The 27,336-nt window shown below is 44.6% G+C and overlaps 1 protein-coding gene across 2 annotated transcripts in view; it reads left to right on the plus strand.

The window, feature by feature from the left end:
- Positions 1-27,336, plus strand: part of SMC2 (structural maintenance of chromosomes 2) — a 76,992-nt gene that overhangs the window by 8,471 nt on the left and 41,185 nt on the right. For both annotated transcript variants that reach the window (XM_088460126.1, XM_088460127.1), the window contains exons 3-16: positions 3,352-3,501; positions 3,591-3,713; positions 3,912-3,950; positions 4,156-4,266; positions 8,377-8,421; positions 8,727-8,960; positions 9,465-9,614; positions 9,691-9,924; positions 20,972-21,131; positions 21,238-21,355; positions 22,705-22,843; positions 22,974-23,093; positions 23,438-23,642; positions 26,276-26,411. In XM_088460126.1, the coding sequence (XP_088316252.1) occupies positions 3,352-3,501; positions 3,591-3,713; positions 3,912-3,950; positions 4,156-4,266; positions 8,377-8,421; positions 8,727-8,960; positions 9,465-9,614; positions 9,691-9,924; positions 20,972-21,131; positions 21,238-21,355; positions 22,705-22,843; positions 22,974-23,093; positions 23,438-23,642; positions 26,276-26,411 (1,964 nt within the window). The remainder of the gene's footprint in view (positions 1-3,351; positions 3,502-3,590; positions 3,714-3,911; positions 3,951-4,155; positions 4,267-8,376; positions 8,422-8,726; positions 8,961-9,464; positions 9,615-9,690; positions 9,925-20,971; positions 21,132-21,237; positions 21,356-22,704; positions 22,844-22,973; positions 23,094-23,437; positions 23,643-26,275; positions 26,412-27,336) is intronic.

Below are 27,336 nucleotides of genomic sequence, written 5' to 3' on the forward strand. Positions count from 1 at the left end.
CAAGCGGGACTAGATCATGGGCTTCGCCTTGCTTCTTTGAAGGTACAGGTTTCGGCCCTATCTGTCTGGTTTCACAGTAGGATTGCTACAATCCCGGATGTGCGCACCTTTATGCAAGGTGTTCTCCGTATTCAGCCGCCCTTTGTTCCACCTGTGGCGCCTTGGGATTTGGCTGTGGTCCTGAGGGCTCTCCAAGGACCGCCGTTTGAACCACTGGGCTCAGTGGATCTTAAATGGCTAACAGCTAAGACTGTTTTCCTTCTGGCCGTTGCTTCGGCCAGACGTGTTTCTGAGTTAGGGGCTCTTTCTTGTAGACCCCCTTTCTTGGTTTTTCATGGGAACAGGGCAGTGCTCCGCACTCGGCCCGAGTTTCTTCCCAAAGTTGTTTCCCAGTTTCATGTTAACGAGGAAATAGTTGTTCCGGCCTTTAACTCACCGGGTCTTTCCGTGGGTGAGGCCTCTTTGGATGTTGTGCGGGCCTTAAGGACTTATGTTGACCGCACTTCTTCGTTTAGGAAGTCGGACGCTTTGTTGTCCTCTATGGCTTCTGTAAAAAGGGTTGGCCTGCTTCAAAGCAAACTTTGGCAGCCTGGATCCGTATGGCTATTTCTGAAGCTTATCTTCATGAAGGCCTACCGGTCCCTCCTTCTCTGAAGGCTCATTCCACTAGGTCTGTGGGTCCTTCGTGGGCAGCTCGACGTGGTGCCTCGGCAGTTCAGATCTGCAAGGCTGCTACGTGGTCTTCTGTCCATACCTTCGTGAGGTATTACAGGTTTAACACCTTCGCCTCTCAGGATGCTTCCTTCGGGCGGCGGATTCTCCTTTCTGCACAGGAGCGTCCCCACCCTTAAAGGATACTGCTTTGGGACATCCCCAAGGTATCCTGTGGATACCCTATGGACCCTGAAGTAGAAAATATGAGATATGGTAAGAACTTACCCTTGTTATCTCTATTTCTACGAAGTCCATAGGGTTCCACAGGACTCCCGCCCTGTCGCACCTGTGCTGCAGATGGGCTTTGCTCTGGTCACCGGTTTTCCGTCTCCCTCTGGTGAGAATGTGATTCTTGTATGTGTCCAGATCTTTGTTCTCTCTCTTCCTTCTCCTCCTCCGGCCTAGGGCTTGGTAACTAACTGAGGTGCCTTGGCCCGGGGGCGGGGTATAGGAGGGGGACCTAGTGCATCCTGGGAGGCTGAAAGCTTAACTCTTTGGTGCCCTGCGACTGACGTCACACCTATACCCCAAGGTATCCTGTGGAACCCTATGGACTTCGTAGAAATAGAGATAACAAGGTTAAGTTCTTACCATATCTCATATTTTTATACTGCAATTAAGAGTTGAACTAGGATGTTCATATCCCTTTCACAGTATAGCAGCCAATCCCTTCCCTCTTTCACAGTATAAAACTAATGCTGGACATTTACTGGGCGTATGAGCCTTTACCCAGCTGATCGGGCCTAAAGTTGAGTAGTGCATTGCCGCAACCAAGCAGTAATTATCGGTCTGTCGGACGGGATGTACAGTAGGTCTCAATCCCAACTGCTGGAATCCCGACAAGGGACTTCAGATGGGTGTCGAAATACCGACTCCTATTTTAATCCCGACCTCGGAATCCAGGAGGACGCGTACCCTGACAAATGTAAGCCGGGCGCCCTTAGTGTTAGCTGCAGGGGGGGGGGAAGGGTTCGACTACAAGAAGGGAGGGTTAGGGGGAGAAGGGGGGAGGGTAAGTATACTTACCCAACCCCTGTCGGGATACCAACCATCGGGATACCACTGTCGTATTGTGACAGGAGGCATCCTGACAGCTAGCATGACATACCCATTCCCCGTCGGACATGCTGAAATCGTCATATATGTCCAAAAGATTTGATAATTGGTATGCGCATCTCGCAGTGTATGTGCTGCCGACTGCCTGACATTTCCCCTATCTTCATAGAGGAGTAACAGGGAAATGTTTCCTCTTAGGGAAAAAATGCAGATATCGTGGCCATACAGTGTGATATATTTCACAGTGTATGGCCACAATATATGATGGTTTTAGCCTGTCAGATAAAATGTCTGTCGGTCTAATATTTTATCTCCGTTTATGCCCGCATTAGTCTGGTCTATCCACCCTTCACAGTACAGGCTGTCTTACATATCCAAATAATTTTGGCATGACTGAGATAATGAAACCTTTGATTTTTGATGGTTCAATGTACACAAACTTTGTCTAAGGCACAAATTATTAAAAATATTGTATAAAATTACCTTTAGGCTGTGTGTATAAGGTGTATATGAAACATAAATGAATTTCATGTATGCACACAAATTTTTCTTGAGCCACAAAATTATTGAATATGTTGTATAAAATTACCTGCAGGTTGTGTGTATAAATAAGGTGTATATAACACATAAATGTATTCTGTGTGTATATTTGGGTCCTATTCCCAAGATATTTATGGTATGCAATTATTCCAAAATACGGAATATTCCGTTATCCAAAATACCCCTGGTCCCAAGCATTTTGGATATGGGAGACTCAACCTGTATAACATCCAGTACCTCCAGCTTTCACAGTATAGCAGTCAGCCCCATACCATCCCCTTTCAAAGTATAGGTGCCAGCCCTGCACTTCACACACCTAGTATAGCAGTAACCTTCCCATTCCACAGTATTGTAGCCAGTGTCTTCCCAGTCCACTTTCACTGTATATCAGCCTGTGCAGCCTCCCCCATGATTGTATATAGTTCCTCCCTATTCAAAGTATAAAATACAGTTCTAGGTCACTTTGGCAATTTGAGTTTCCCTATCTGCCTCTGCACATTTTTAATTCCTAACCAATGTTTTAGTACTAATATCTTCTAAGCCTAATTGTATTTCTACTATACAAGTATTCTTGATTAGTTCGGTACCTTCAAAACTCTGGGTGCACCACCAACCCAGTGCTGTCTTGTAATCCTTTCTCCGACATGCCTTTATATTGGTTCAATCTTATGTGTTCTGTCTTTACATTTTTTTTACTAAATGCAGACTCAACCTTTGTATAACTAATTGTATTTCTAGCCTATAGTTTGCGGTTTTGAATTCCTCAGCTTGAAAAGCAAAAACAGTCATACAACCCCCCCTCCCACAGAAAGACAGGAATTCTTTATTTTATTTGCATTAGTAGTCTAGCAGACTTCAAAGTGCTTACTATAATTGTTATGAGGGACTAAAGGATGGGTAAAAGGGGCTGGGTTTTTTCCACATGGTTTATTGTTTTCTCAGTGTGGTGATCTGACTTCCAAACATTCTAGATAATAGAATCCATGCTTTATTTTTTTGCTGGTGATTATACAGTTTATTTTTATTCATTAATGTTGCTAGGTAAGAGCTTCCAATTTGCAAGATCTTGTGTACAAAAATGGTCAGGCTGGAATAACTAAGGCCACAGTTTCAATCACTTTTGAGAACCATGACAAGAAGCAGAGCCCTCTGGGGTTTGAGGCTCACGATGAGATTACTGTGACGAGACAGGTGAGCAACGATTGACTGCTATCCATACTAACACAATAACATATCACATTCATGCTGGTCTCTTAATATATCTACTTTTATTGTGAAAGGTTGTAATTGGAGGCAGAAATAAATATTTAATCAATGGAGTAAATGCAAACAACACTCGTGTGCAAGATCTCTTTTGTTCCGTGGGACTCAATGTGAACAATCCACACTTTCTCATCATGCAGGTTTGTTCTGTCAGGTACATTATAATAATGGCTGTTAGAGAAGAATGCAGTGTACACTTAGATTTGGGGATGGTTTTGGTTGGTGGGAATCTTGACACGATAAAGGGTGCTTGGTAGAAATACCTGCTTAAAATAACAATACGATTTAAATAAATAAATGCTGTTTTTGTTTATACTATTACTTTTTTCTTCCTTCAGGGGAGGATAACTAAAGTTTTGAATATGAAGCCCCCAGAGGTAAATATATATAATAATGTTTTGTTATTTTGGTTAGGTCTGTTTAATTACATTTGTATGTCAGCTTTTCTAGTTCTGAAAAGCATATTAGTCCATATTGCGGCATTCCATGACTTTGTAGCATAATGGACTAGCTCTGTATTGCATGTCATTAAGTTATACTATGTTTCTGGATGTAAAGTGTATGCTTATTAATGTTCTACAGATTCTAGCTATGATAGAGGAAGCAGCAGGTACCAGGATGTATGAGTGTAAGAAAATTGCTGCTCAAAAGACTATTGAGAAAAAGGAAGCTAAGCTCAAAGAAATTCAGACGGTAATTTGGTATTTTGTGTGCGCGCCCATCCAGTATATGCATCTACACTATAAGTAATCCTCAGCAGACTGCTCTGCATTGCATATGTGTCTCCCTATCTCATGGTTTTGGTTTCGTGTGATTCCTAGTTACGTCACTTTCTTACTGCTGAATTACAACAATGATTGTAACAGGAGATAGGAGACGTATTCTGTGACATTTATAAAACATCGGTGCAGAGGAAAATAGTGTTTTACGCCTTTGCAACCAATCAGATGTTTGTTCTTTCATTTTGTAAAAAGGACCGCATCTGGCTGCAATGAGTTTCAGCACAGTTTTCTGGTTTACGTTTTACATAAATCTCAATGTGTAAGGATTAACGGTAATATCAATAGGTTTAATTTATTCTTATTTGTAAGAATGTCTGAACTTGTATTATGTTTCAGGCCTGTAGTACAGCTAACAGTGCAGTCTATTTATCATTCTAAGTTTGTGAGATACAGGAGGCACTCTGCTCCCTCATGTTGGTTGTATAAAACCTGGATTAGTGCGTTTATTTAAAGCTATTTAAAACCCATGAATGAAAGAATGTAGTTTGAAGTTACTTGGCTGTAATTTTTGCATAGTGGCAAGTCCTCCCAAGTATATTCGGATCCCCTGCGTGGACCCTTTCTCCTCCTTGGATAGGCCTGTTCATATGAACACTGGAGTTGTCAATGGAAATTCCACCTAGAAAGAGCTTTTTCCAACGCCTAGCAAACTGAGCGGTTGCCAAAATTCCATTCATAGACTGTTAACTATTAGGTTGCAATGATTATTTCAAAATGTATACCATTTCAGCTAATGTTTTAATGTGCATGACATACAAATTATATTCAAAACACCTAGTAATGTTTTTATGAAATTGGCTTATTTACAAAAATACAGAGCACACCACTATTTATTTATTTTATTTATTAACAGTTTCTTATATAGCGCAGCATATTCCGTTGCGCTTTACAATTGGAAACATTGATAGAACAAAACAGGGTAATAACAGACAGACATAGAGGTAAGAGGGCCCTGCTTGCAAGCTTACAATCTATAGGGAAACAGGCATTGATACACAAGGATAGGTGCTATATATATTGCAATTTGGTCTGGCCAGAATGCAGAGTTTCTTGGTGGGCTGCATGATCCAGTCACATAGGAATGTCGGCAAAATGTCAGGAGTATGTGAAAGAAAGACAATATGTGAGGTTATGTATGGACTGTGAGAGAGGATGTGATAAGACATGGAAGCTATGAAGGTTATGTGGTCGGTTCTGGAATCTGATAAGCTTGTCTGAAGAGGTGAGTTTTCAGGGAACGCTTGAAGGATTGAAGAGTAGAGGTAAGTCTTATTGTGTGTGGTAAGGCATTCCATAGAGTGGGTGCAGCCCGAAGAAAGTCCTGTAACCGTAAATGGGAGCAAGTAATGCGTGGGGATGAGAGACGCAGTTCTTGTGCTGAGCGGAGAGGTCGGGTTGGGAGATATTTTGAGATGAGTGAAGAGATGTATGTTGGTGTAATTCGGTTAATGGCCTTATGTGTAAGTAACAGTATTTTGTATTGAATACGGTAGAAAACTGGCAACCAATGGAGGGACTGACAGAGCGGGGCAGCAGATGATGAACGTTTGGCAAGGAAGATAAGCCTCGCAGCTGCATTCATAATGGATTGTAATGGCGATAGCCTGTTTTTGGGAAGACCAGTAAGGAGACTATTGCAATAGTCAATGCGGGAAATAATGAGTGCATGGATTAGAGTTTTTGCAGTGTCTTGTGTGAGATATGGTCGAATTTTGTATATGTTTTTTAGATGTATGTAACATGATTTTGAGACAGATTGAATGTGGGGAACAAAGGACAATTCAGAATCAAGGATGACACCAAGGCAGCGAGCTTGTGGGGTGGGGTGGATTGTTGAGTTATCAACAGTGATAAAGAGATCAGATTGGTAACTGTTATTGGCCGGTGGAAATATAATTAATTCTGTTTTAGAAATATTAAGTTTCAGGTAGCGAGATGACATCCAAGATGAAATGGCAGAAATACATTCAGTGACACGGACCAATACAGATGGTGATAAATCTGGAGAGGATAGGTAGATTTGAGTATCATCCGCATACAGATGGTACTGAAATCCAAAAGAGCGGATTAGTTTGCCAAGAGAGGTGGTATAGATTGAGAATAGCAAAGGACCTAAGACAGAGCCTTGCGGTACTCCAACTGATAGAGGTAGCGAAGAGGAGGCAGAATCAGAAAAACGAACAGAAAAAGAGCGATCAGATAGGTAGGAAGAGAACCAAGAAAGGGCTGTGTCCTTAAGACCTAGGGATTGTAATGTTTGTACGAGAAGAGAGTGGTCAACAGTGTCAAAAGCAGCAGAGAGATCTAGAAGAATTAGAAGTGAGTAATGGCCTTTAGCCTTGGCAGTGACCAAATCATTTACTACCTTAGTCAGTGCTGTCTCTGTGGAGTGCTGGGAACGGAAGCCAGACTGAAGTGGGTCCAATAAGTTGTGGGTGTTAAGAAAGTGTAAGAGGCGGGTGTAGACAAGTCTCTCCAGTAGCTTGGAGGGGCATGGGAGCTGGGAGATAGGACTGTAATTAGAGAGAGTGTTAGTGTCAGAATTTTGTTTTTTCAGAATGGGAGTAATCACTGCATGCTTGAACAGTGATGGAAAGATGCCAGTAGAAAGAGAGAGATTACAGATTTTAGTTAGGGTTGGGATGAGCACAGGAGACAGAGCTTTACTAATTTGTGAGGGTATAGGATCTAGAGGAGAGGTAATAGAGTAGGAGGATGAGAAGAGTGTAGATACTTCATCTTCATTTGTGGGGTCAAATGAAGAGAATGTGCCAGAGGGTTCAGGTAGGGAATTGAGTAGGTCACTAGCTGAGGAAGAGAATAACATTTCATTTCGGATATTATCAATCTTGTCCTTGAAATAGGAAGCAAGATCTTGTGCACAGATAGTAGCAGGTGGCTTGGGTGAGGGAGGGGTAAGAAGCAGTTTAAATGTATTAAAAAGTCGCTTGGGGTTAGAGGCTTGAGCAGAGATTAGAGATTGGAAATATATTTGCTTGGCAGTGTCCAGAGCAGTACGATAAGAGTTGTAGATAGACTTATATGTGAGGAAGTCACTTGGAGTGCGAGACTTTCGCCACTGACGTTCTACTTTTCGTGAGAGTTTTTGTAGATGCCTTGTTAAGTTAGAATGCCACGGTTGACGTCTGAGTCTACGCGGAGTGTGATGGGTAGCTGGAGCTACTTCATCGAGGGCTTTTACTAAAATCTGATTTAGCTGTGATGCAGCAGTCTCAGGAGAAGTGAGTGCAGAAATTGGTGAGAGTTGTTGTTGTAGAGAGGTAGATAGTTGTTGAAAGTTAATCACATTAATATTTCTGCGGGTTTTAGGAGGTTTGGTTGATTTCACTGACATTGAGGTTGATGTAATGGAGGAAAGTGTGCAGGTGATAAGATTGTGATCTGAGAGAGGGAAAGGAGCATTAGTGAAATCAGAAACTGAGCATAGTCTGGTAAATACAAGATCAAGGCAGTGGCCCTCATTATGAGTAGAGGAGTCAGTCCATTGGGAGAGGCCAAGAGAGGAGGTTAGAGAGAATAGTTTGGTGGCATGAGGAGATTGCGGACTGTCAATGGGGATATTGAAATCACCCATAATGATGGTGGAGATGTCTGAGGATAGGAAGTGAGGGAGCCAGGCTGAAAAATGTTCCAGAAATTGGTGCGGTGGCCCAGGCGGGCGATAGATAACAGCAACTCGCAGAGAGAAAGGGGTGAAAGTCCTGATAGAATGTACTTCAAATGATGTAACTGTGAGTGAAGGTACCTGTGGGAGAACTGTGAATGTGAAAGATTGGGAGAGTAATATTCCTACCCCACCTCCTTTACAATTGCCACTAGCAATGGTCCATAGGTATAGTCATCATTACATTACATTTTGTAGCATTTGCCATAATGACAGTGTAATCTATGCTAAAAACTATGAAAAACTTTAGTCTTACATTTTTTTTAAGTAGAACATAATGTAAATAATACTATAAAACTTTACTGTTATTTATTTACCGATGTATATTTTCAATAGATTCTGGAAGAAGAGATCACCCCGACAATACATAAACTTAAGGAGGTACGTGTGCTGCTTTAAGGTCCTTCAAAAAAAGTGATTTACAAGCTAAAATTTACCATAAGTCAATTGAGTACTTTCAAATAATATTATATATGCACCGCACACGTTTGTGAAATTAAATGGGCATATACTTAGTTTCAATGGGCTTCACATGAAGTATATTTTAACCATTTCACATTTAACGTGCAGTTATTGTAACTATTACTTTATTATTACTTTTTTACCTGGGTCCTATCGGCATAGATGATGTATATTTTATCTACTGAAGGAATAAAAAATACTTTCTGTCCACACTGGCTTTCTAGGAAAGATCATCTTATTTGGAATACCAGAAAATCACACGAGAAATAGAGCATCTGAGCCGCCTCTATGTGGCCTACCAGTTTGTCTGTGCAGAGGAGACCAAGCTGCGTTCTGCTGAGGAGCTGAAGGAAATGCAGGATTCAATCCTTAAGCTTCAGGAGACCATGGCGGAGAATGAGGGAAAGGTTAAAGAATTGAATAAAGAGATAGCAGGGCTGGAGAAGAAGAGAGATCAGGTACGACTAACCGCTGCTTGTTTGAAAGCAACTTATATAAGTTACAAGATGCTTTATTAAATAGTTGTTAGCCTGATCAAATATTTATTTATAAGTATTGGTAGGTTATTAGGCTATAAGAATGACTTTGTCGTTCCATAGGCAGTGATTTTTATGTCTTTTAAAGGTGACCACACTTGCTAGGATCTGTTTATTCATCTTGACTGACAAATAAATAGAGCAGTGGTTGACTTTCCAAACACGTGAAGAGTCAATTAGTGAAAATATGATCATTCAATGTTCAGGCCAAACAACTGCAAATTCATAAATGCTAGCATTTGTAGCTTTAGTTATGTGACTATAAAGAGCTTTAATAAATGCATGTTCTGCTATTGTATATAGAACAACACACTAATTGGTAGCGATTTTCAGTTTGGTGGATTTGAAACTGAAAACTTCCAGTAGGTTAATGTCCCTTGTGCCCGGTAGTAATTGTAGGCTGTGTTCTGTTGATTTATTTTGCAGGAAATTGGAGGGGCATTAAGGAGTTTAGAAGAAAGCCTTGCTGAAGCTCAGAGAACTGACACTAAAGCACAGAGCTCCTTGGATCTCAAAAAACAAAACCTGAAAGGAGAGGAGAAGAAACGAAAGGAGTTGGTGAAGAGTATGGACGAGGTAAGTTACAAAGTCTGTATGGTGAGAACAGTGTTTTCATGTAACAAACTGTAACATTCTGATTGTTTTAATGAAGGATGCTAAGGCTTTGACTAACAAAGAGAAAGAAATTAAGAAGATAACAGACAGCCTGAGCTCCCTGCAGGAGGCCAGTCATAAGGATGCAGAGGGCTTTACTGCTGCTCAGCAACATTTTAATGCCGTGTCTGCTGGTCTGTCCAGCAATGAGGATGGAGAGGAGGCTACACTTGCAGGACAGATGATGACTTGCAAGAATGAGATCAGTAAAGCAGAAACTGAGTCCAAACAGGTAAAACTAAATGCTATAATATAATTTTTTAGAGATATGAATGTTGGGAATCTTGTGGTTCGGACAGGTCAGTGTTTACTGATACATGGCTTTGTGCACTGTTGTTAAAAGTTCTCTTTGGGGATTCCTAAAAGAGCAAATGCTGCTCTTATTATGATAATAGAAGTCCAGGCGCCATCATACCCTCCAACATGACCCCTTCCACCTTGTACAAAATGCTCCTCTCCTGGACTCCCCACTTCATTTATGATTGCTGTCATCTGTTTTGAAATAATTGCTGAAAATGGAGCTAAAAACACAGGTGAATGCAATCATAAATGAAGTTGGAAGGAGCAGAGAATTGTAAATAAAGAGGACAGCCACCTGAGAGATCTTCTCTCCCTCCTTCACTATTTGGGGAGCAGACTGTTCCGTTAAAGGTCTTGATACCAAATAGGGCCTAGACTCACTCAGAGGTCTAGTGTTTACTCTAGGTCCAGCGCCGGACATAATGAAAGGGCACTCTGGCGCGTGCGCCCAAAAAGGGGGCGTATCCATGGGAAAAGTGTGTCTTTTAAACACGCCCCATTTTCATCACTCTTGGAGGCGCCCAGCATCCATTTACCAGCGGTAAACGCTAAACCGCAATTTTCCCCACCTGCAGAACACTGCAGCCCACAGGTGGGGACGGCTGTTTTGGCGGGGTGCCGCTAAGGGGGACGGCGCATTGTGCCCTTTAAAATCTGGCAGGGCGCTAGAGGTCCGCTACGTGGGTTACTTAGTGGTGAGATCCACTCTATCTATTTTTCAAAGAATACACTGTAAAGCACAGGTTCTAATTGTCGTTGACCATTCATTTACTTATATTGGTTAGATGGCCAACTATATAAACATCTCTAATGGTGCATACACACGATCAGATTTTTCCTTCAGATATGAACGATAACGATTTAAAAATCGTTCAGTCGTTCATATCTGATGGAAAATCGTTCATATCTGACATGCCTGAACGATGGACGATCAACGATGCGCGTTCCCGTTTGTCAGATAACGATATCTGACATCTGATGGGTTTGCAGTCAGACTTGGACGATTCCATTCATTTTAATGTAGTCAAAAATCGTTCAATCGTTCAAATCGTTCAAAACTTTGGTAAAATCGTTCAAATCGTTCAGATCGTTTAATCGTTCAATCGTTCATCTGACAAATCTGACAAGTCTGACAGATCTGACCGTGTGTACGCTCCATAACAGTTGAACTTTCTTGAAAACTCATTTTAAATGTGCAACTCTAGACTTTTGAATTCAGATAACTTGGTCACTGCTTGCTAAAACTTGTTGAATTCCATGGTTATTGATAACTCATGCAAAACGACTTTAAATAGTTGAACATCTATGCATGCTTGAAACATATATACTTATTTAGTGCATTTTATCTTTGATAATTTGGAGCTTCTTGACCAAATGCTAATGTAATGGCACTGATGTATTTTCCTGGATAATTCTGTGCTACACTGCATTCTGATAGTCACAGTTGTATTTACTGCCTCATGTAATAATTGAGGAATATTGCAACATTTTCTTCTATGCAATGACTAAGGATTATTGCTACAGTAATTTATAGGTGCTACAAATGTATCTTTCCTTATGTTTTTAGCTTTTACACCTTTTTAATTTTTTTTTTTTTTAATTTTTCTGGTCTATATACTTTTAGCCCAGGTGTAATTGCTTTTTAACTTGAACTAAATACATTGTTTGTTATAATGTTTTTGAGCGCATCTCTTAAACTTCCTTTGTAATACATTCACACACAGGGCGGAATTCAATTGTTTCCAGCCCCCTTTGCGCCAGACGGAGCTATTCAATTGTTGCTCCTGTCGGGTGCGATCAGCTGCCAGTGCTCCATTTCAGCTTGCAGCCCCAGGGGGGTGCGTGCTGGAATGGGCGAAAATTTACCTGTTTTGGCAACGAAACTGCACTTTTCGCGATCGCGCCCAGCACTTTGGTCGGGGGTAGCCGATTTATGTGGCTAAACCCGACCACTTTGGGCGTAATCAGCGCAAAAAGCAGGAACAATTGAATAGCGGCCCGCGATCTCCTGTCACTTTAGATGGGAGATCCGGACCACGAAAACAATTGAATACCGCCCATAGAAGGCCCACTTCTCATCTACATGGTTGGAGGGTCTGCGCTATAAATGGGAGCAGAAAACAGGATACCTGTGGGCTGGGTACAGAGGGTGCCGGTGACCATATCTATTCAAGGTGCCACATCTCTTAAAGTTAGCACAGACAGTAAATGTCAGATAAATATTAATGTATCCTAAGTGACAGAAGGCACCACATTAAGGTACAAGTTATCTTCTGCTTTGTTCAATAAGACCACTGAATATGATCTGAACAAGTTAGTAAAGGGTTGAAATCTGGCCTAAGTCAGGGCATACACACGTTTTGTTGAGGATCAAGATGTCGGCAGCGACTATGTGGACAGCAGAATGCTGGTGCCGTAATGCAGACATAGTTGAAATGTTACTTGCAGCAATTTTAAAGGTGTTAGAATTATAACTTTCTACTTCAGGGTCCATAGGGGGTCCACAGGGTTGACCTTGGGGTATAGGTTGGGAACCAAATCCGGGCACCACGCAGTTAAAGCTTTTAGCTCCCAGGATGCACTTGGGTCCACTCTCCCTATAACCCCACCCCCCAGCCAGAGGCACCTCAGTTTAAGTTGGTGCCCGGCAGGAGTTGGGTCACCGTTACTGCAGGGGGGCTGCTTAGCAGCCCCTAAGCTTAAAAGAGTTTTATTTTATTATTTTTTACTACTCTTCAGAGCGGCAGCATCAGACTGTCCAATGGACGTCTGAGCTGCCGCTCCTACACCCCGCCGGCGCTGCGACGCCAGTACAGATCTGGGGATCTCAGCGGGACCCCAGAGTCTGTACTAGCCGGGCTCTGGAGGAATCCCTGGGCTGCTGCCGGATCGACGGGGACAGGTAAGTCGCGTGGTCACCGCTTGCGGTGATCCACGTGTGAATATGCAGCCTTATGCCTCCGGTCTCTGGGGACAGACCGGAGGCGCTAGCGGTGGCGGCGGGCTCCCCCTCCATGGAGGCATACCCCGCGTGTCCACAGCCCACCAGGGATTATAGCGGCAGCGGGAGCCGGCATCCCGGGGGGTTAATTGCTAGCCAGGGGAGGAAGCCTTCCCTGTCTAGCGGCTCCTCCCCTCAGCTCAGCGCGCCTTTCAATAATACAGTCTGGCGTCGCTGAGCTGCTTCCTCCGCGGGCCACGCTTCTTCTGAGGTCTCCAGCGGCCATTTTCTCTCTGTGGTGCGGCAGAACTCTTAGGATGTCAGTGAGCCCAGTCCCCCTGCGTACCTGACCATTTTGGGTGAGTGTACACAGTGCTATAGCCTTCCCAGACACTGAATCTGGGCAGTTGAATGTAGCGACATTGTGCAGTATATTATATGTCATGCTTATGTATGTATATATATTTTTCTGCATTGTATATGACTTGTGCTAGTGCTGACTGTCTGCTTTTTCTCTCACCTGTCAGTGTATATCTATCCCTTTTCTTTATCTGCCCTAATACAGGTGTACCTGGGGTGGTTCTGAGACCTCACATATATATATTTGTTAATATCTGTGAGGTTTGTCACATACTGTTGCGTGCTGCACGTTGCCATATTTTAGATGGAACTGTGAGTTGCATACGCTGATAATGGGTCCCTGCAGCTAATCTTAGCGTCAGTCAGGACCGGTATGGCGCTGCTTAATATTTCCGTCAAGATAGTCAGATATATCTGACCAGGAGATTGCACACGATACTGCACCCATTATTGCTATCCTGCAAGTCATAGCCTGCAGGAATTAGTGCGGAGGATTTTAACTTAGAAAGGTTTATGTATGCGGCACCATCTGGTGCGGGGCCCCTTGCACGACCCCCTTAAAGGGCGGTTTATTTCTCAGGATCCTCTCCTTTGAGGATCGCCGGGCGGGCCCCATTGTCGTCACTTGCTTGGAGTTACTTCACCATACTGCCCTTTTGAACTCGGGGTATCTCGCAATTTCTTGCAATTTACCCCTGTGCAACAGACTGTCGCTCCCCGCCGGGGTTTTTCACAGTACATGAATTACCTCCGATACCACATCGGTCTGTCATTCCCCTTGCAGGGATTACCACAACGGCCACCCTGGTGGATGTCGTTTTATACGAAATACTAATTGGCGTGATATACGCCCTGTGGTTACTGACCAGTGGCTCTGCCGTGAACTGGATGGTATATTCGGCTCTTTCCCTCTCACATGGGGGGAGCCGATTTCAAGTATTATTATCCCTGCTTTGGGGCTGGTAGCCAGGTTCATTCTGGATATAGAGAATGTCGATCCTGCACCTGTATCATACATCTCCCGTTTTCTGCCCAGCGGGTGGATCTCATAGCGGGAGTCTGGCTGTCGCCAGATACGAGGAGTCACAAAGGCCTCCTGTTTCCCATTCCCTGAGGGTCCTCACAAGTAATGGAAATCCCCTTCTGGGATGGATTTGTATGTTAATCATCGGATTACAGGCATTAATACGCCTCCCATCCCGGCCTGGACGGATTTTACGGATCCGTAGGTGGTAACTTTGCCTGAAATCAATGTACTCGTTTTCAGGGCCTGTTGCCCGTCCTACCATGGCAATCGCAGGGTGATGCTTTTGTGACGTTTTTCCCCTCCAACACGTCTGAGGTTCAAATATCTTTTGCCGCTCACATAAAATATGCAGTGGTCATATGTGGGATTACCTCATGGGATGCCGGTCTTCTAACTTTCAGGGTTTCGGCGGCGTCTGTATCCGCCGCAGTACCCTATGGCTGCGTTATGGGAAAGCAGAGGTGCACACTCCTTCCATGGGGAAGATCTTGTTTGGTCCTGACCTTGACAAGATCTTTGCATCATTGGCAGTATCACTAATGGGGAGATACCGTCTTTAGCTACTCCCACTACATTCGGACTAACTCTGTTAAGTCTTTTTGTCCTTAGGGTCAGCCTAAAGGCCTGTTTTTTCCTAGGCTGTCGGCCTCCACGGGGGCCACCATATCCAGTACCGAGCAGTCCTGGACTTCCGGACGACCCTGTTTCTACACCTGAGGATATACCCTCAGCCTGACGGGACAGGTCTACATCTGGGGAATTTCCAGAGTGAGGTACTGATTCTCAACGGCCTCTCATTGCTCAGGCAGCCTCCTCACAGGCATTGTTACACGGGCCCTTCTTCAGACCTGATCAGGGCCTTACAATCCCAGAAAGCTATACAGTCTTTGTGGTAAGCAGAGCTATTTCGGCCAACCTCACTATCTCAGTGAGGGACTGGTTGTTCTACTTTCTTTCTGGGGCGGTGACCGACTGGTCCTCATTTGCCTATACTCTGTCTCAAATCCCTGAATCAGATTCCAACGGTGCCAGGACTCAGGTGGAATCGTCCATGCTCCATCATCCGACGTTTGGAACCTGGGGATTTTAGGGTATATCTGAGTATTCAGGATACGTACCTACGGGTACGTACAGAGCCCTCTCATCAGCATGGGTTCAGGTTTGCTGTGCCACAGCAACACTTGTAAGTTTCGGGCTCTGCCTTTTGGGACTGTCCTCCAACTCCACCGGGGTTTACCAGCCTTATGGATTTTCTGACAGTTCACCTGTTCAGGGTATCCGAATGCTCCTTTCTCTGGACGGTCTCCTGCTTTTAGCAGGATCACCAAGGTACTTTACCGCCAGGTCAGGATAACCGTGGCTTCTTCTCGGCACAGATAATTAGTCAACGGAGAAAAAGTCCTCCCTACATCCCTCACAGGGTTTTCTTCATCTGGGAGCACTGCTGGATTCTCAGACTCTGAGAATTTTTCTGGCGTAAGACAAGATCTCCACTCTTCAACTTGGAGTGTGCGGATATCTACGCATTCGACATATGTCATTACTCTTTGTGATGCGCGGTCTACCAGAGTGTCTACCTTTTGGTAGGGTGGAATGTGCTCAGTTCCATTCCAGGCCTTGCCATAATTGACTCCCCTCCAGATGGATCGAGTTTTTCCCATCGGATCGCTGTTCGAACGATGATACTTTCTCCGGAGGCGAGTTGGTCTCTGTCCGGGTGGCTATGACCATCTCGTCCAGGGTGTTCTTTGCTACAGACAGTGTCTGGTCCGCATTCGTTTCGGGGCAGTTGGACGTCTGTCGTTTCTGCCCTGCCACTTAACTTGTTGATACTTTAGGCTGTCTTGGACCTTCACTCTGGCCTAACCCATATGTCACGGTAAACCTGAATAGGTTCAGTCCGACAGTGTCACAACAGTGACTTCCATCTAGGCAACACTGGTAGTTGGGTGGCAATGTCAGGTATGTCATCCATTCTGACATAGTCCAAGGCTCTTCTCCTGGCCAACTCTGCAGTGTTTATTCCCGGAGCTCTCCATTGGGAAGCGGGCTTCCTCAGCCGTCGCGACGTGCATCCCGGGGACTAGTCTCTTCTCCAAGAGAGGTTTCAACTCCTGGTGAGCAGAGGGGGCCTCCCTGAGGGGATTGATCCTCATGGCCTTCTGACTTGATCACACATTACCGGTGTTACAGTCCAGCTCCAGGAGTAATGAAGCTACCTTCAGTGACTCTTTGTCAGTGAAGTGGTCCTTCCACTTTGTGTACCTGTGTCCTCCGGTCTCCCTTCTTCCTCGAGGTCTTCGGAAGTTTAATTCGAGACGGAGGGGCTTTCCTTCTGGGGGCTCCAGTTCGTCCCAGACATCACTGGTACTAAGATTTTCAGAGTCTCCTCATCGATACTCCGTTCCTACTGCTTCACTATCTGGACCTGTTGTCTCAGGGTCCTTGTTTTTCCCTGCACCTGGATCGTTTGTCTTTGACTGCGCCCCTACCGTGGTCCTAGGGCTTCCCTGGCTCTGTCTTCATTGAGATGTTTAGAGCAGATAGGCCAGACTTTGCTGGGATCTGCCACGGACTGTGGCATACATAATTCTTATGGTATCGTACCTGTCGATACGATCCTCCGGTGTCCAGGATTTTCAGATATTCTGGCATTCCTTCCGGCTGGCTTGGGTTTCACCCTTGGCCTGGCCTTCCTGACAGTGCGGATCTCTACACTGTCGGTATGGTTAAGATATGGAATTGCTCCGCTCTGGTATCCAGTTCATCCTTTGGAGTGTTTTCTGGATTATGCCTCCACTTGTCCTCCCTAGGGACTCCTGGGGAGTTAGTAGTGGTTCTTTGTTCCCTCCGGGGACAGTCAATGGAACCGCTGGTTGTGATAGCCATTACATGGTCTATTGTTTAAGCTCTCTCTCTCTGTGTGTTTAAATCAACCAGGAGAGTGTCTGAATTGGGAGCGTTCTCATGTGGCTCCCTCTTCTGGAGGGCATCATGTCAGGGTGTGAGTTGCTCTCGCCCTGTATTTCTTCTTAGAGTGGTTTTTAGGTTCCATATTATTCTGGAACTTATGGTACGGCCATTCAGTCAGCAGTCTTCTCGGCTGGGGTGGCCTCATTGACTGTGGTCCGGCCTCTTTGGCTTTATATGATCCGTTCAAGTTCCTTATGGTATTCGGACTCCTTATTGGTGGTCTGCGGTTTCTGGTTTTCACAGGAAACGATGGCCGGCCTATCATGAAATGTTGGCTGGATGGCCTCGTATGTCTTCCTCAGGGGCCTACCCATGGGTAGGCATTTCTGTCGTTGAGGCTTGTTTTTTCTCGGGCCATGTAACCCTCGTGGGCGGCTCGTTGTGGCGCCTCGGCTGTTTTGCCTTACTAGGTGTCCACGTGGTCTTCTGTCCATACCTTTTTAAGGTTCTAGGCATTGGTTTCCTTTGCCTCTCAGGATGCTTCCTTTTTGGCGACGGATTCTCCTCTCAGCACAGGAGCGTCCCTACCCTTGGTTGAACTGCTTTGGGACATCCCCAAGGTCAACCCTGTGGACCCCCTATTGACCCTGAAGTAGAAAACAAGAGATATGGTAAGAACTTACCTTTGTTATCTCTGTTTCTACGAAGTCCATAGGGTCCACAGGGCGCCCGCCCTGGCGCACCTGGCTTCATATGGGCTGTGTTACTGGTCACCGGTTTCCCGTCTCCTTTTCTGTGAGTATGGTTCTAGAGTGTTCCAGTTTTCTCTCTCTTTTTCTCTCCTCCTCCGGCCTTTGGCTACTTACAAACTGAAGTGCCTCTGGCTGGGGGGTGGGGTTATAGGGAGAGTGGACCCAAGTGCATCCTGGGAGCTAAAAGCTTTAACTGCGTGGTGCCCGGATTTGGTTCCCAACCTATACCCCAAGGTCAACCCTGTGGACCCTATGGACTTCGTAGAAACAGAGATAACAAAGGTAAGTTCTTACCATATCTCTTGTTTTAAACATGATCATTTAGCATCATGTTTACAGTTATATTGCCGACATGGGTAAAATTATAGCAACTAATCAGATTCTAGCTCTAATCTTCTAGAAGGTGCTAGTTAAATGTAAAGTAGAATCTGATTGGTTGCTATGGGCACTTCTAAAAACGCTCACTTTAGTAAATGTACCCCTTGGAATCGGGAAAGTTTCTATAATCCTTACTTTTTGAGGTTAATGTACATTTTGGACCTGAAGTGATGGCCTCTTGACACAACCACAAAGTAATCAGGTTCTATTTGAGAACTAGGGAATCATAGGTGCCCAAAGTGGATGCCATTACAGGCTGTGGAATTATTCGTTGGTATATCTGATTCTGGCAGTACACTTGTTTCAAGCCAAGAGGGGAGGAGTTCTAGTGATCTTATTGGCTCCAGATTGGCCAAAAAGCAGTGTTACGCCAACTTTCTAAGTTAATGGCAGGTCTAGGGTGGAAGCATGGGCCTTAACAATGTAGTTGTTGAAATAGAATACGGAGGAGCAAACGGTATGAAAAACGTTTTCTATTATTTGATAATCCTAAATATCATAAATATGTCACTGAACCCGATCAGCATGAATTACTACTCTAGCTGGTTACTCACCATGTAAAACTTTCACTTTGTTATAAGACCCAGTTAGGTATTCTGTGTTCGACTTCAGTGCTTTTTGTTGGCCACAATTTTGTCTAATAATAACAAATGTTTCAACGTGTGTTCGAATTTCCAAGTTAAATGTATCTGATAATAAATAGGAGGATAACATTACATTTTAAGCAAAACTGAGCCATCCCATTTCTTTACAATCCTACCTACAAATCCTTTTAGTGCAGGGCATGACAAATTATTCTAAAACTTAGGAGCCAGGATGAAAGTGCAGGAGCCAGACCCCCCCCCTTCCCCCCGGGAAGCATTTCTGAGCACCTACGCCCCTGACAACCAACCCTCATGGCCACACCACTAACTGGGTGCCCCAGTAGTAATCCCCCCTCTGCAATGCCCCCAGTAGTAATCCCCCCTCTGCAGTGCCCCCAGTAGTAATCCCCCCTCTGCAGTGCCCCCAGTAGTAATCCCCCCTCTGCAGTGCCCCCAGTAGTAATCCCCCCTCTGCAGTGCCCCCAGTGGTAATCCTCCCTCTGCAGTGCCCCCAGTGGTAATCCTCCCTCTGCAGTGCCCCCCAGAGGTAATCCTCCCTCTGCAGTGCCCCCCAGTGGTAATCCTCCCTCTGCAGTGCCCCCCAGTGGTAATCCTCCCTCTGCAGTGCCCCCCAGTGGTAATCCTCCCTCTGCAGTGCCCCCCAGTGGTAATCCTCCCTCTGCAGTGCCCCCCAGTGGTAATCCTCCCTCTGCAGTGCCCCCCAGTGGTAATCCTCCCTCTGCAGTGCCCCCCAGTGGTAATCCTCCCTCTGCAGTGCCCCCCAGTGGTAATCCTCCCTCTGCAGTGCCCCCAGTGGTAATCCCCCCTCTGCAGTGCCCCCAGTGGTAATCCTCCCTCTGCAGTGCCCCCAGTGGTAATCCTCCCTCTGCAGTGCCCCCCAGTGGTAATCCTCCCTCTGCAGTGCCCCCCAGTGGTAATCCTCCCTCTGCAGTGCCCCCCAGTGGTAATCCTCCCTCTGCAGTGCCCCCCAGTGGTAATCCTCCCTCTGCAGTGCCCCCCAGTGGTAATCCTCCCTCTGCAGTGCCCCCCAGTGGTAATCCTCCCTCTGCAGTGCCCCCCAGTGGTAATCCTCCCTCTGCAGTGCCCCCCAGTGGTAATCCTCCCTCTGCAGTGCCCCCCAGTGGTAATCCTCCCTCTGCAGTGCCCCCCAGTGGTAATCCTCCCTCTGCAGTGCCCCCAGTAGTGTTTACCTTATGTAGTGCCTCTTTAATCAGTACCCCCAGTAGTAGTCCTCCCTATGCATTGCCCCCAGTAGCAGTCCCCCCTATGCAGTGACCCCAGTAGTAGACCCCCCTATGCAGTGACCCCAGTAGTAGACCCCACTATGCATTTCCCCTAGTAGTAGCCCCCCATAGTGTCCCCAGTAGCGGCCACCCCCACCTATGCAGTGCCCCCACAGTAGCAGCCGCCCCCACCTATGCAGTGTCCCTACAGTAGCGGCCATCCCCCCTATGCAGTGCCCCTTAAAAAATAAAAAAAACGCAACTTACCTGATCCCCGCTCCTACCGCCAACCGCCGCTGTCTGCTCCTCCTGGCCACTCTGCACTATGGGAGAGATGTCATGACGTGACGTCTCTCCCAACCTGCTGCGGGCTGAGCCGGAAGGTGGCGCTCATGAGTGAGCTCCAGCCGGCTCACTCCGTGAACGACGCAGCCGCCAATGAGAGTCTGATAGACTCTCATCGGCTGCTATAACAAACATACAGCCGCCGCTGACAGCTGTATGTTTGTTACTCTGTAGTGTGGACCCCGCTCGCAGTCTGCACTACAGGGCCCGGGGGTAGCTGAAAACCTGGTCGCCAGGCAGCCAAATCTGGTTGCCATGGCGACCTGGCCCCCGGGTTTTGTCGAGCCCTGTTTTAGTGAGGTGGTATATTTAAAGACTAAGCTTTTTGGAGAACTTCTGAATTTGATGTTACTAGTGTAATAATGGCTTCAGTGTATTAGGTTGACTAAAAGGTTATTGGTAATAGATGCATGTAAAATGGCTGCTCTTGTCCAGGCTCAGATGAAGCTGACGCATGCGCAGCAGGAACTGAAGACCAAGCAGGCTGAGGTAAAGAAGATGGACAGCGGCTACAAGAAAGACAATGAGGCATTTGAAGCTGTCAAGAAGAATAAGGAAAAACTTGAAGCAGAAATGAAAAAACTGAACTATGAAGGTATATGCTGCTGTACTGTTTATAATGATTAGGTTTGTTTGAAATACTTTGACCAGTGTAATGTTCATGGTTTTTAATCCATTTTATTGATTTTTGTTGTACATAGATGGAAAAGAGGAGCAGCTTTTGGAAAAGCGCAGGGATCTGTCTCGCAATGTAGGGCGCCTTAGAGAAACCTATGAGTCACTCATGGCACGCTACTCCAATCTTCATTTTGAATATAAGTATGTGTCACCAGTAAACTAACGGTGGTGGGTCTTCTCTAATTTGACCATCTATTCAGTACAGAAAGACAATTGTTGGCGCTATCACTGGCACTGCCGATCCGTGTGTATCTAGCAGCTCAACGTCAAGGGACCCCACATCTCTGCAAGTTCCTACACTAGCATATATGTACACACACCATTACATTATAGTAAAATGCACTCGCCTCTCAGATACAGACTGTAACATCTATACAGAGGCTGGCTGTGAGCCGCACCCAACTAGGCTCTATATAGCCTTGAGTGAAAGTAGCCATGATAACACTTAGCATAATTTTTAAATGAAACCGAAAATAAATATGGCTATGCTTTGTTTTACCCATGTCGTACACGGTACCTACTCTGGGGCAATATTAATGCCATGTGTGTGTACACATGCAAGTATGTCAATGTGTCACCAGTAAACTGACTGGGTGCTGGGTCGTCTTTACGTTGGTCATCTTGTGTTCGATGTATCTTACAGCTGTGTATACAAGGTTTTTCACTGGTGTCCTTAACCTGTTTAACATTCTGCATAGCTGTGATCTAGGCAACTGATTTTTATCCCTTACATGGTTGAACTTTTGAATAACGACCAGCCCACAACTTTGCTGGTTGACAGGCTACGGCTGTTTTGAGTGGTGGTGTCGGGCAGCATCCTTTTCCAATCTTGTGTATGTCTATTACTTTTATCTTTAACTTTCTTAGAATGCTCAATAAATAAATATGCAGACAAATAATGAATTGTGAATTGGCAATTTTGCTTTGAATCCTACTGGTTTGCATTAACACTACTATCTGTGTGTCACTTGTAATAACTTATGGAGTGTAGTTGGGCTGTCTTTTTGAGATATTAAAATGGTCACTGGCACAGCAATTGGCATGGATCATTCATAGCATTGAGCTGACATTCCCTAAATTTGATTGCTTCGGAAAAGCCAAGCTGGTAAGCCCCTGTGGGCTACAGGTGATCACATAATGTAAAAAAAATATTATATATATATATATATATAAAACTTAGGCCGCCCAAGCAAAGTTTATGTAGTTTTACTCAAGAGTTGTAGTGGTTTCTTTTGACAGGACACGGGTAAGGTATTGTCTTATGAGCATTGGATAAGGAAAAATAGACAAGCATTTTAATTTTACTTCTAGGAAACAACAATGGTTTATTATATTTAACAGCATTTTGATGATACCAAACTTAACTTCTGGAAGTCTAATTTCAACTGAATATTAGTTTTTTTTTTAAACCATATTTTGCTCTGTACTGCCCTGTTTATAGAAGTGTTGCTGACTTTCGGTATACATTGTCCTGTATTTCCTTTTGCAAGGGACCCAGAGAAGAACTGGGATAGAAAACATGTGAGAGGTCTTGTTGCTTCATTGATCTCTGTGAAAGACCTTTCTACTGCAACTGCCTTAGAAGTGGTGGCAGGGGGTCGGCTATACAATGTTGTCGTCGATACAGAGGTAAATTTCTAAACTACTAGCATATAACTCGGGTAGATTATGGGAGGGTTTGTGTATGAATGTTAATTTATTGTAGCTGTGTTATTAACCTCCTATTTAATTTATTTATTTTTTTCTCTCTACACTTTAGGTTACAGGTAAAAAGTTGCTGGAGAAAGGGGAGCTAAAGCGCAGACTCACTATCATTCCTCTTAATAAAATTTCAGCTCGACGTTTAGGACAGGATACAGTTAATGTAGCCAAAAATCTGGTAAGTATAATTCTACTTCATTTAAATTTACAATGTGTGAGCCAGCAATATCTGTGCTTATGCTGCATGTCAGCATTTCAGGGCAACAAAATATGCCCAACCCGCCGGGATAAACTGTTTTTTAGATCTACAAAGGCAAAGCCTGTTCCTATCATTTGTCCATTCTAGCCCAACTTATTCATCGGTGCTGTATCTCAGGAAAGAGGCTACGGTTTGTTTGAATAAAATTTATGGAGGTTGTAAGGAAACTTAATTGGGAGATTATGTAAACTTTGCAGGGCTGTTTTATTTTGTATTATGTTTTCTAAAACCACTTCTATTTATTAATCTATGTCCTTGTGTAGGTGGGACCTGACAATGTGCACCTTGCTCTGACGTTGGTGGGATATGAGTCAGAGCTGCAAAAAGCTATGGAATTTGTATTTGGAACTACATTGGTTTGTGATACAATGGACAATGCTAAAAAGGTGACCTTTGACAAACGGATACTGACTAAAACAGTGACTCTTGGAGGAGATACTTTTGATCCACAGGGAACACTTAGTGGAGGTAAATGCATGTTCACATAAATGTGTATATGTGTGTGCCTGTGTATATATTAGGTGCACCTATATACCTGCTCATTAATACACATATCTAATCATCCAATTATGTGACGGCATTGTTTAGAGGTTCAGTTGTTCTGACAAAACATCAGAATTGGGGAATATATTGGCAGTGGAATAATGGTTGGTGTGGCTTTTGTGTTGTGTCAAACTGCTGATCTCCTGGGATTTGCACACACAACAGTGTCTAGAATTTACAGAGCATTTTGTAGAAAAAAAAAAAAAAAAAACTGCCAGACTGGTTCAAGCTGACAGGAAGGCAACCGTAGCTAAAATAAACATGCATTAGAACAGTGGTGCAGATCAGCATCTCATATCCCTGTCAGACATATGCCCCGGTAAATACACCGTCCTGACCCTGCTTGTTCAACAGAGGCTCGGAGAACCCCTTTCACACTACACTGCAGACCTGGGTTTTTCCCTGGTCAACCCCTTTAACACACAAGCCGTGTCTTCCCTTGCATTGTGTGAAGTCATTTTAATGGGACATCTGCCGTTGAGGAGGTCATCTGTAACTGCCCCAGGCAGCCCCGTACAGCCAATCGGCTCCTTCTCTGCGCAACCCGGGGCTAATAACCCAGGTCACGCCATTTAGACATAAGCTGGGCCACTGACCCAGGTTGCAAGTCCTGGGAATAACCCTGGTCGATTGCAGGGTAGCAAACCCGGGTCTGATCCTTTCAGACGTAATTTGGACTCTGGTCGGCTTGCCATGCCACGGAAACTTTTTCAGTGTTTTTGGCTATGTCTGAAAGGGGTATCTGAGCCCACAGCATGTTGAACTGTGAAATGGATGGGTTACAGCAGAAGACCACACAACTCCTGTAGGCTGAGAACAGAAGAACAGGCTACAGTGTGCAGAGCAAACTCATCAAATCTAGACAGTGGCACACATTAGGCCCCCAAATACCAATTGTATGTTGTTTAAATGCCTCAGCCTACCTGAGAATTGTTGGTAATTATTAGCATCCCTTTATATCCACAGTCTGCCCATCTAATGGCTACTTCCAGCAGGATAGCACACCATGGGGAGATGTATCAAACTTTGTAATGAGGACAATGGTTGCTAAGGGTAACATCTCCAAATAATCTTCTAGCTATCATTTTATAGAATGTACTAGATAAATGATAGCTAGAAGCTAATTGGTTGCTATGGGCAACTTCTCCGATTGTCGTCTTAAGAAGGCGTTTGTATGTTCTTCACACAATCCAAAAACATAGTGGTAGGTTAATTGGCTTCTGACAAAATTAACCCTAGGGGGTAAATTTACTAAAGTGAGTTTTTAGAAGTGAGTTTTAAAAGTGATTCTGCCCATAGCAACCAATCAGATTCTATTTAACTAGCACCTTCTAGAAGATAATAGCTAGAACCTGATTGGTTGCTATGGGCAACATCACTTTTAAAACTCTCTTCTAAAAACTCTCACTTTAGTGATTTTATCCCTAGTTGTGTGTGTGTGTATCGTATGCGACCAGTCAGAAACGCCTGTGGGTGGCTGCCAGAATATAATGTTCTCTGGTCCACTAATCTCAGAGGGAGCTTCCGTTTCCTCTGAACACTGGTTGCAGTGTGGTAGCAGCCCCCACTTGGCTGCAGAGAGGAGAAGCCTCCGGTAAGACCAGCCTGCCCCCACTGTATATACTCGCGGCATTTGCCGCCAGGGACATCCAGCCTGCCCCCACTGTGCTCCTCTACAGCTGCCGGGAATGTTTAAACATAGCAGTGCCTCTTTCCCCCCAGTCACTCACGGTCATCTATACTTAATAGATTTTCCAGATATATCTGGAAAATCTATTATCTTTTTTTTTAAATATAATTGTTTTATTATTTAAATATCTGTATTATTGTTAAAGCTAATTTTGTGGATAATTTTTATATTGATCCAATATCGATCAAGACTATCAATACGGGGCCTCTGTTTAGGGATGGGCAATTTTCCTAAAGGTGCCCATACGGTGCGATATGAACCTTGCGTCGCGACGGGGGATCCGATGGCCAACATATTGGGCGGTCCCTACACATTGTGCGATCGGGTTGCCATCCGCCCGATATGCCAGCATCCCCCTTTCCCACCCGCATAGCGCTCATGGGATCGTACATCGCATCCCCAGATCAAAAGAACCTGCAATAAGATCTGGGGGTGCGATGTACGACCCCTCTGTCTGATATCATGCCCATACACTGTCCGATAGTGTTTACAGTTACAATTTCCAGATGTACCATCCATGGCTTTAAACCATTTCTATAAAACCATTAATGGTATAGCCATCAGCCATTGATGGTACATCCATCTCTACAGTATACCATAAAAATTGCTATTTGTTATAGTGTGTGTGTATATATAGTTTTAAAAATTTTTTTTTTAAATTGTGTTGGATAAGTGTTAAATAGATGTTCTTGGCCTAATTTAATCCATAAAAAGTAACTTGACAGTTTCTGAACAGTTTTTTTGAAAAAAATATCAGCCAGTTAAGTGTGTAAGGAGGATGTATCTGTATTTATTATGGTTGAACTGCTGACTGGCAAGGAATTAAAGTGTTTAAAATTATGCTTTTTTTTTTTTTTTTTCCCCACAGGTGCTCGTTCTCAAGCCCCATCAGTGTTATCAAAGGTACAGGAGATTAAAGATGTTCAGGATGAGCTGAAAGTAAAGGAGGCAGAGTTGCAGACGGTGGAGAAGGAGCTGGCTGCTCTGAAGAATACAGTTGAAAGGTACATTAGGCTGATGATCCAGCTTTACATGCACTGAGCAGGTGTTGTGCATCAACTGATCTAATTTTTAATGACTTTTTTTTTTTTTACCTTAGGTTTCACAATTTTTATTGTACTCTATGCTAAGTGTGACTACACACCTGATCAGAAATTTTTAATTTTACACTCCTATCTCATGTAGTTTTTGATTTATATGGTTTAAACATTTTTATTCTGAACAAATTTTATTGATTTGTTTTCTCCTTCATCCACTAGGGGACACTGGAGCTTCTGACAGTGGGGTATAAACGGTGGGTTGAGTAGAGCCTGGCACTTTAAGAATCTGAAAGTGACTGGCTCCTCCCCCTCTATGCCCCATCAGCCCCAGTTTTTAGAATGTGCCCGAGAGAGTTGGTGCACATGGAGCTGTCTCCAGCCCTATTTTCTATTTTTCTTATTTTATTTTTTACATCATTGAGGACAGGCAGACTGCTGGCTGTGACAGTCTGCCTGCACCGTGGGAGTCACTAGGGAGGGTACCGCCACGGCACTGCAGCCTGTGTCTGGTCATCTGGAGGGGTTCCTACCTAGGAGAATAGAGTCCACAGACTCAAAGGGGGCCCGTCACAGTTGAAACAGAGTCGTGTCTGGGTTCCCCGCTCCCCCCTCCCTGCCCAGCACTCTGGCCGCAGCAGCACAGTAAGTATGCACACCTCTACTGATTAGCAGGAGAGGTGTACTGTTGCAAACTGGGCTAAGTGACACTGTCACTAACAGGAGTCCCTAGCGCTGTGACTCAGTATCTAGAGTGCCAGTAGCACTATTCAGGCAGCCTGTTTTCTAAGGATATATCAGACGCTTATCAACGCGGCTGTCTGAGCAAAGCGCCGGCTTCCTCTGGGTACTGTGTACAGCCGCGTCAGCGCAGCTGTCTGCCTGCCGCGCC

This window comes from Taudactylus pleione, unplaced genomic scaffold (assembly GCF_031769625.1).
Source record: "Taudactylus pleione unplaced genomic scaffold, aTauple2 ptg000967l, whole genome shotgun sequence".
NCBI lineage: Eukaryota > Metazoa > Chordata > Amphibia > Anura > Myobatrachidae > Taudactylus > Taudactylus pleione.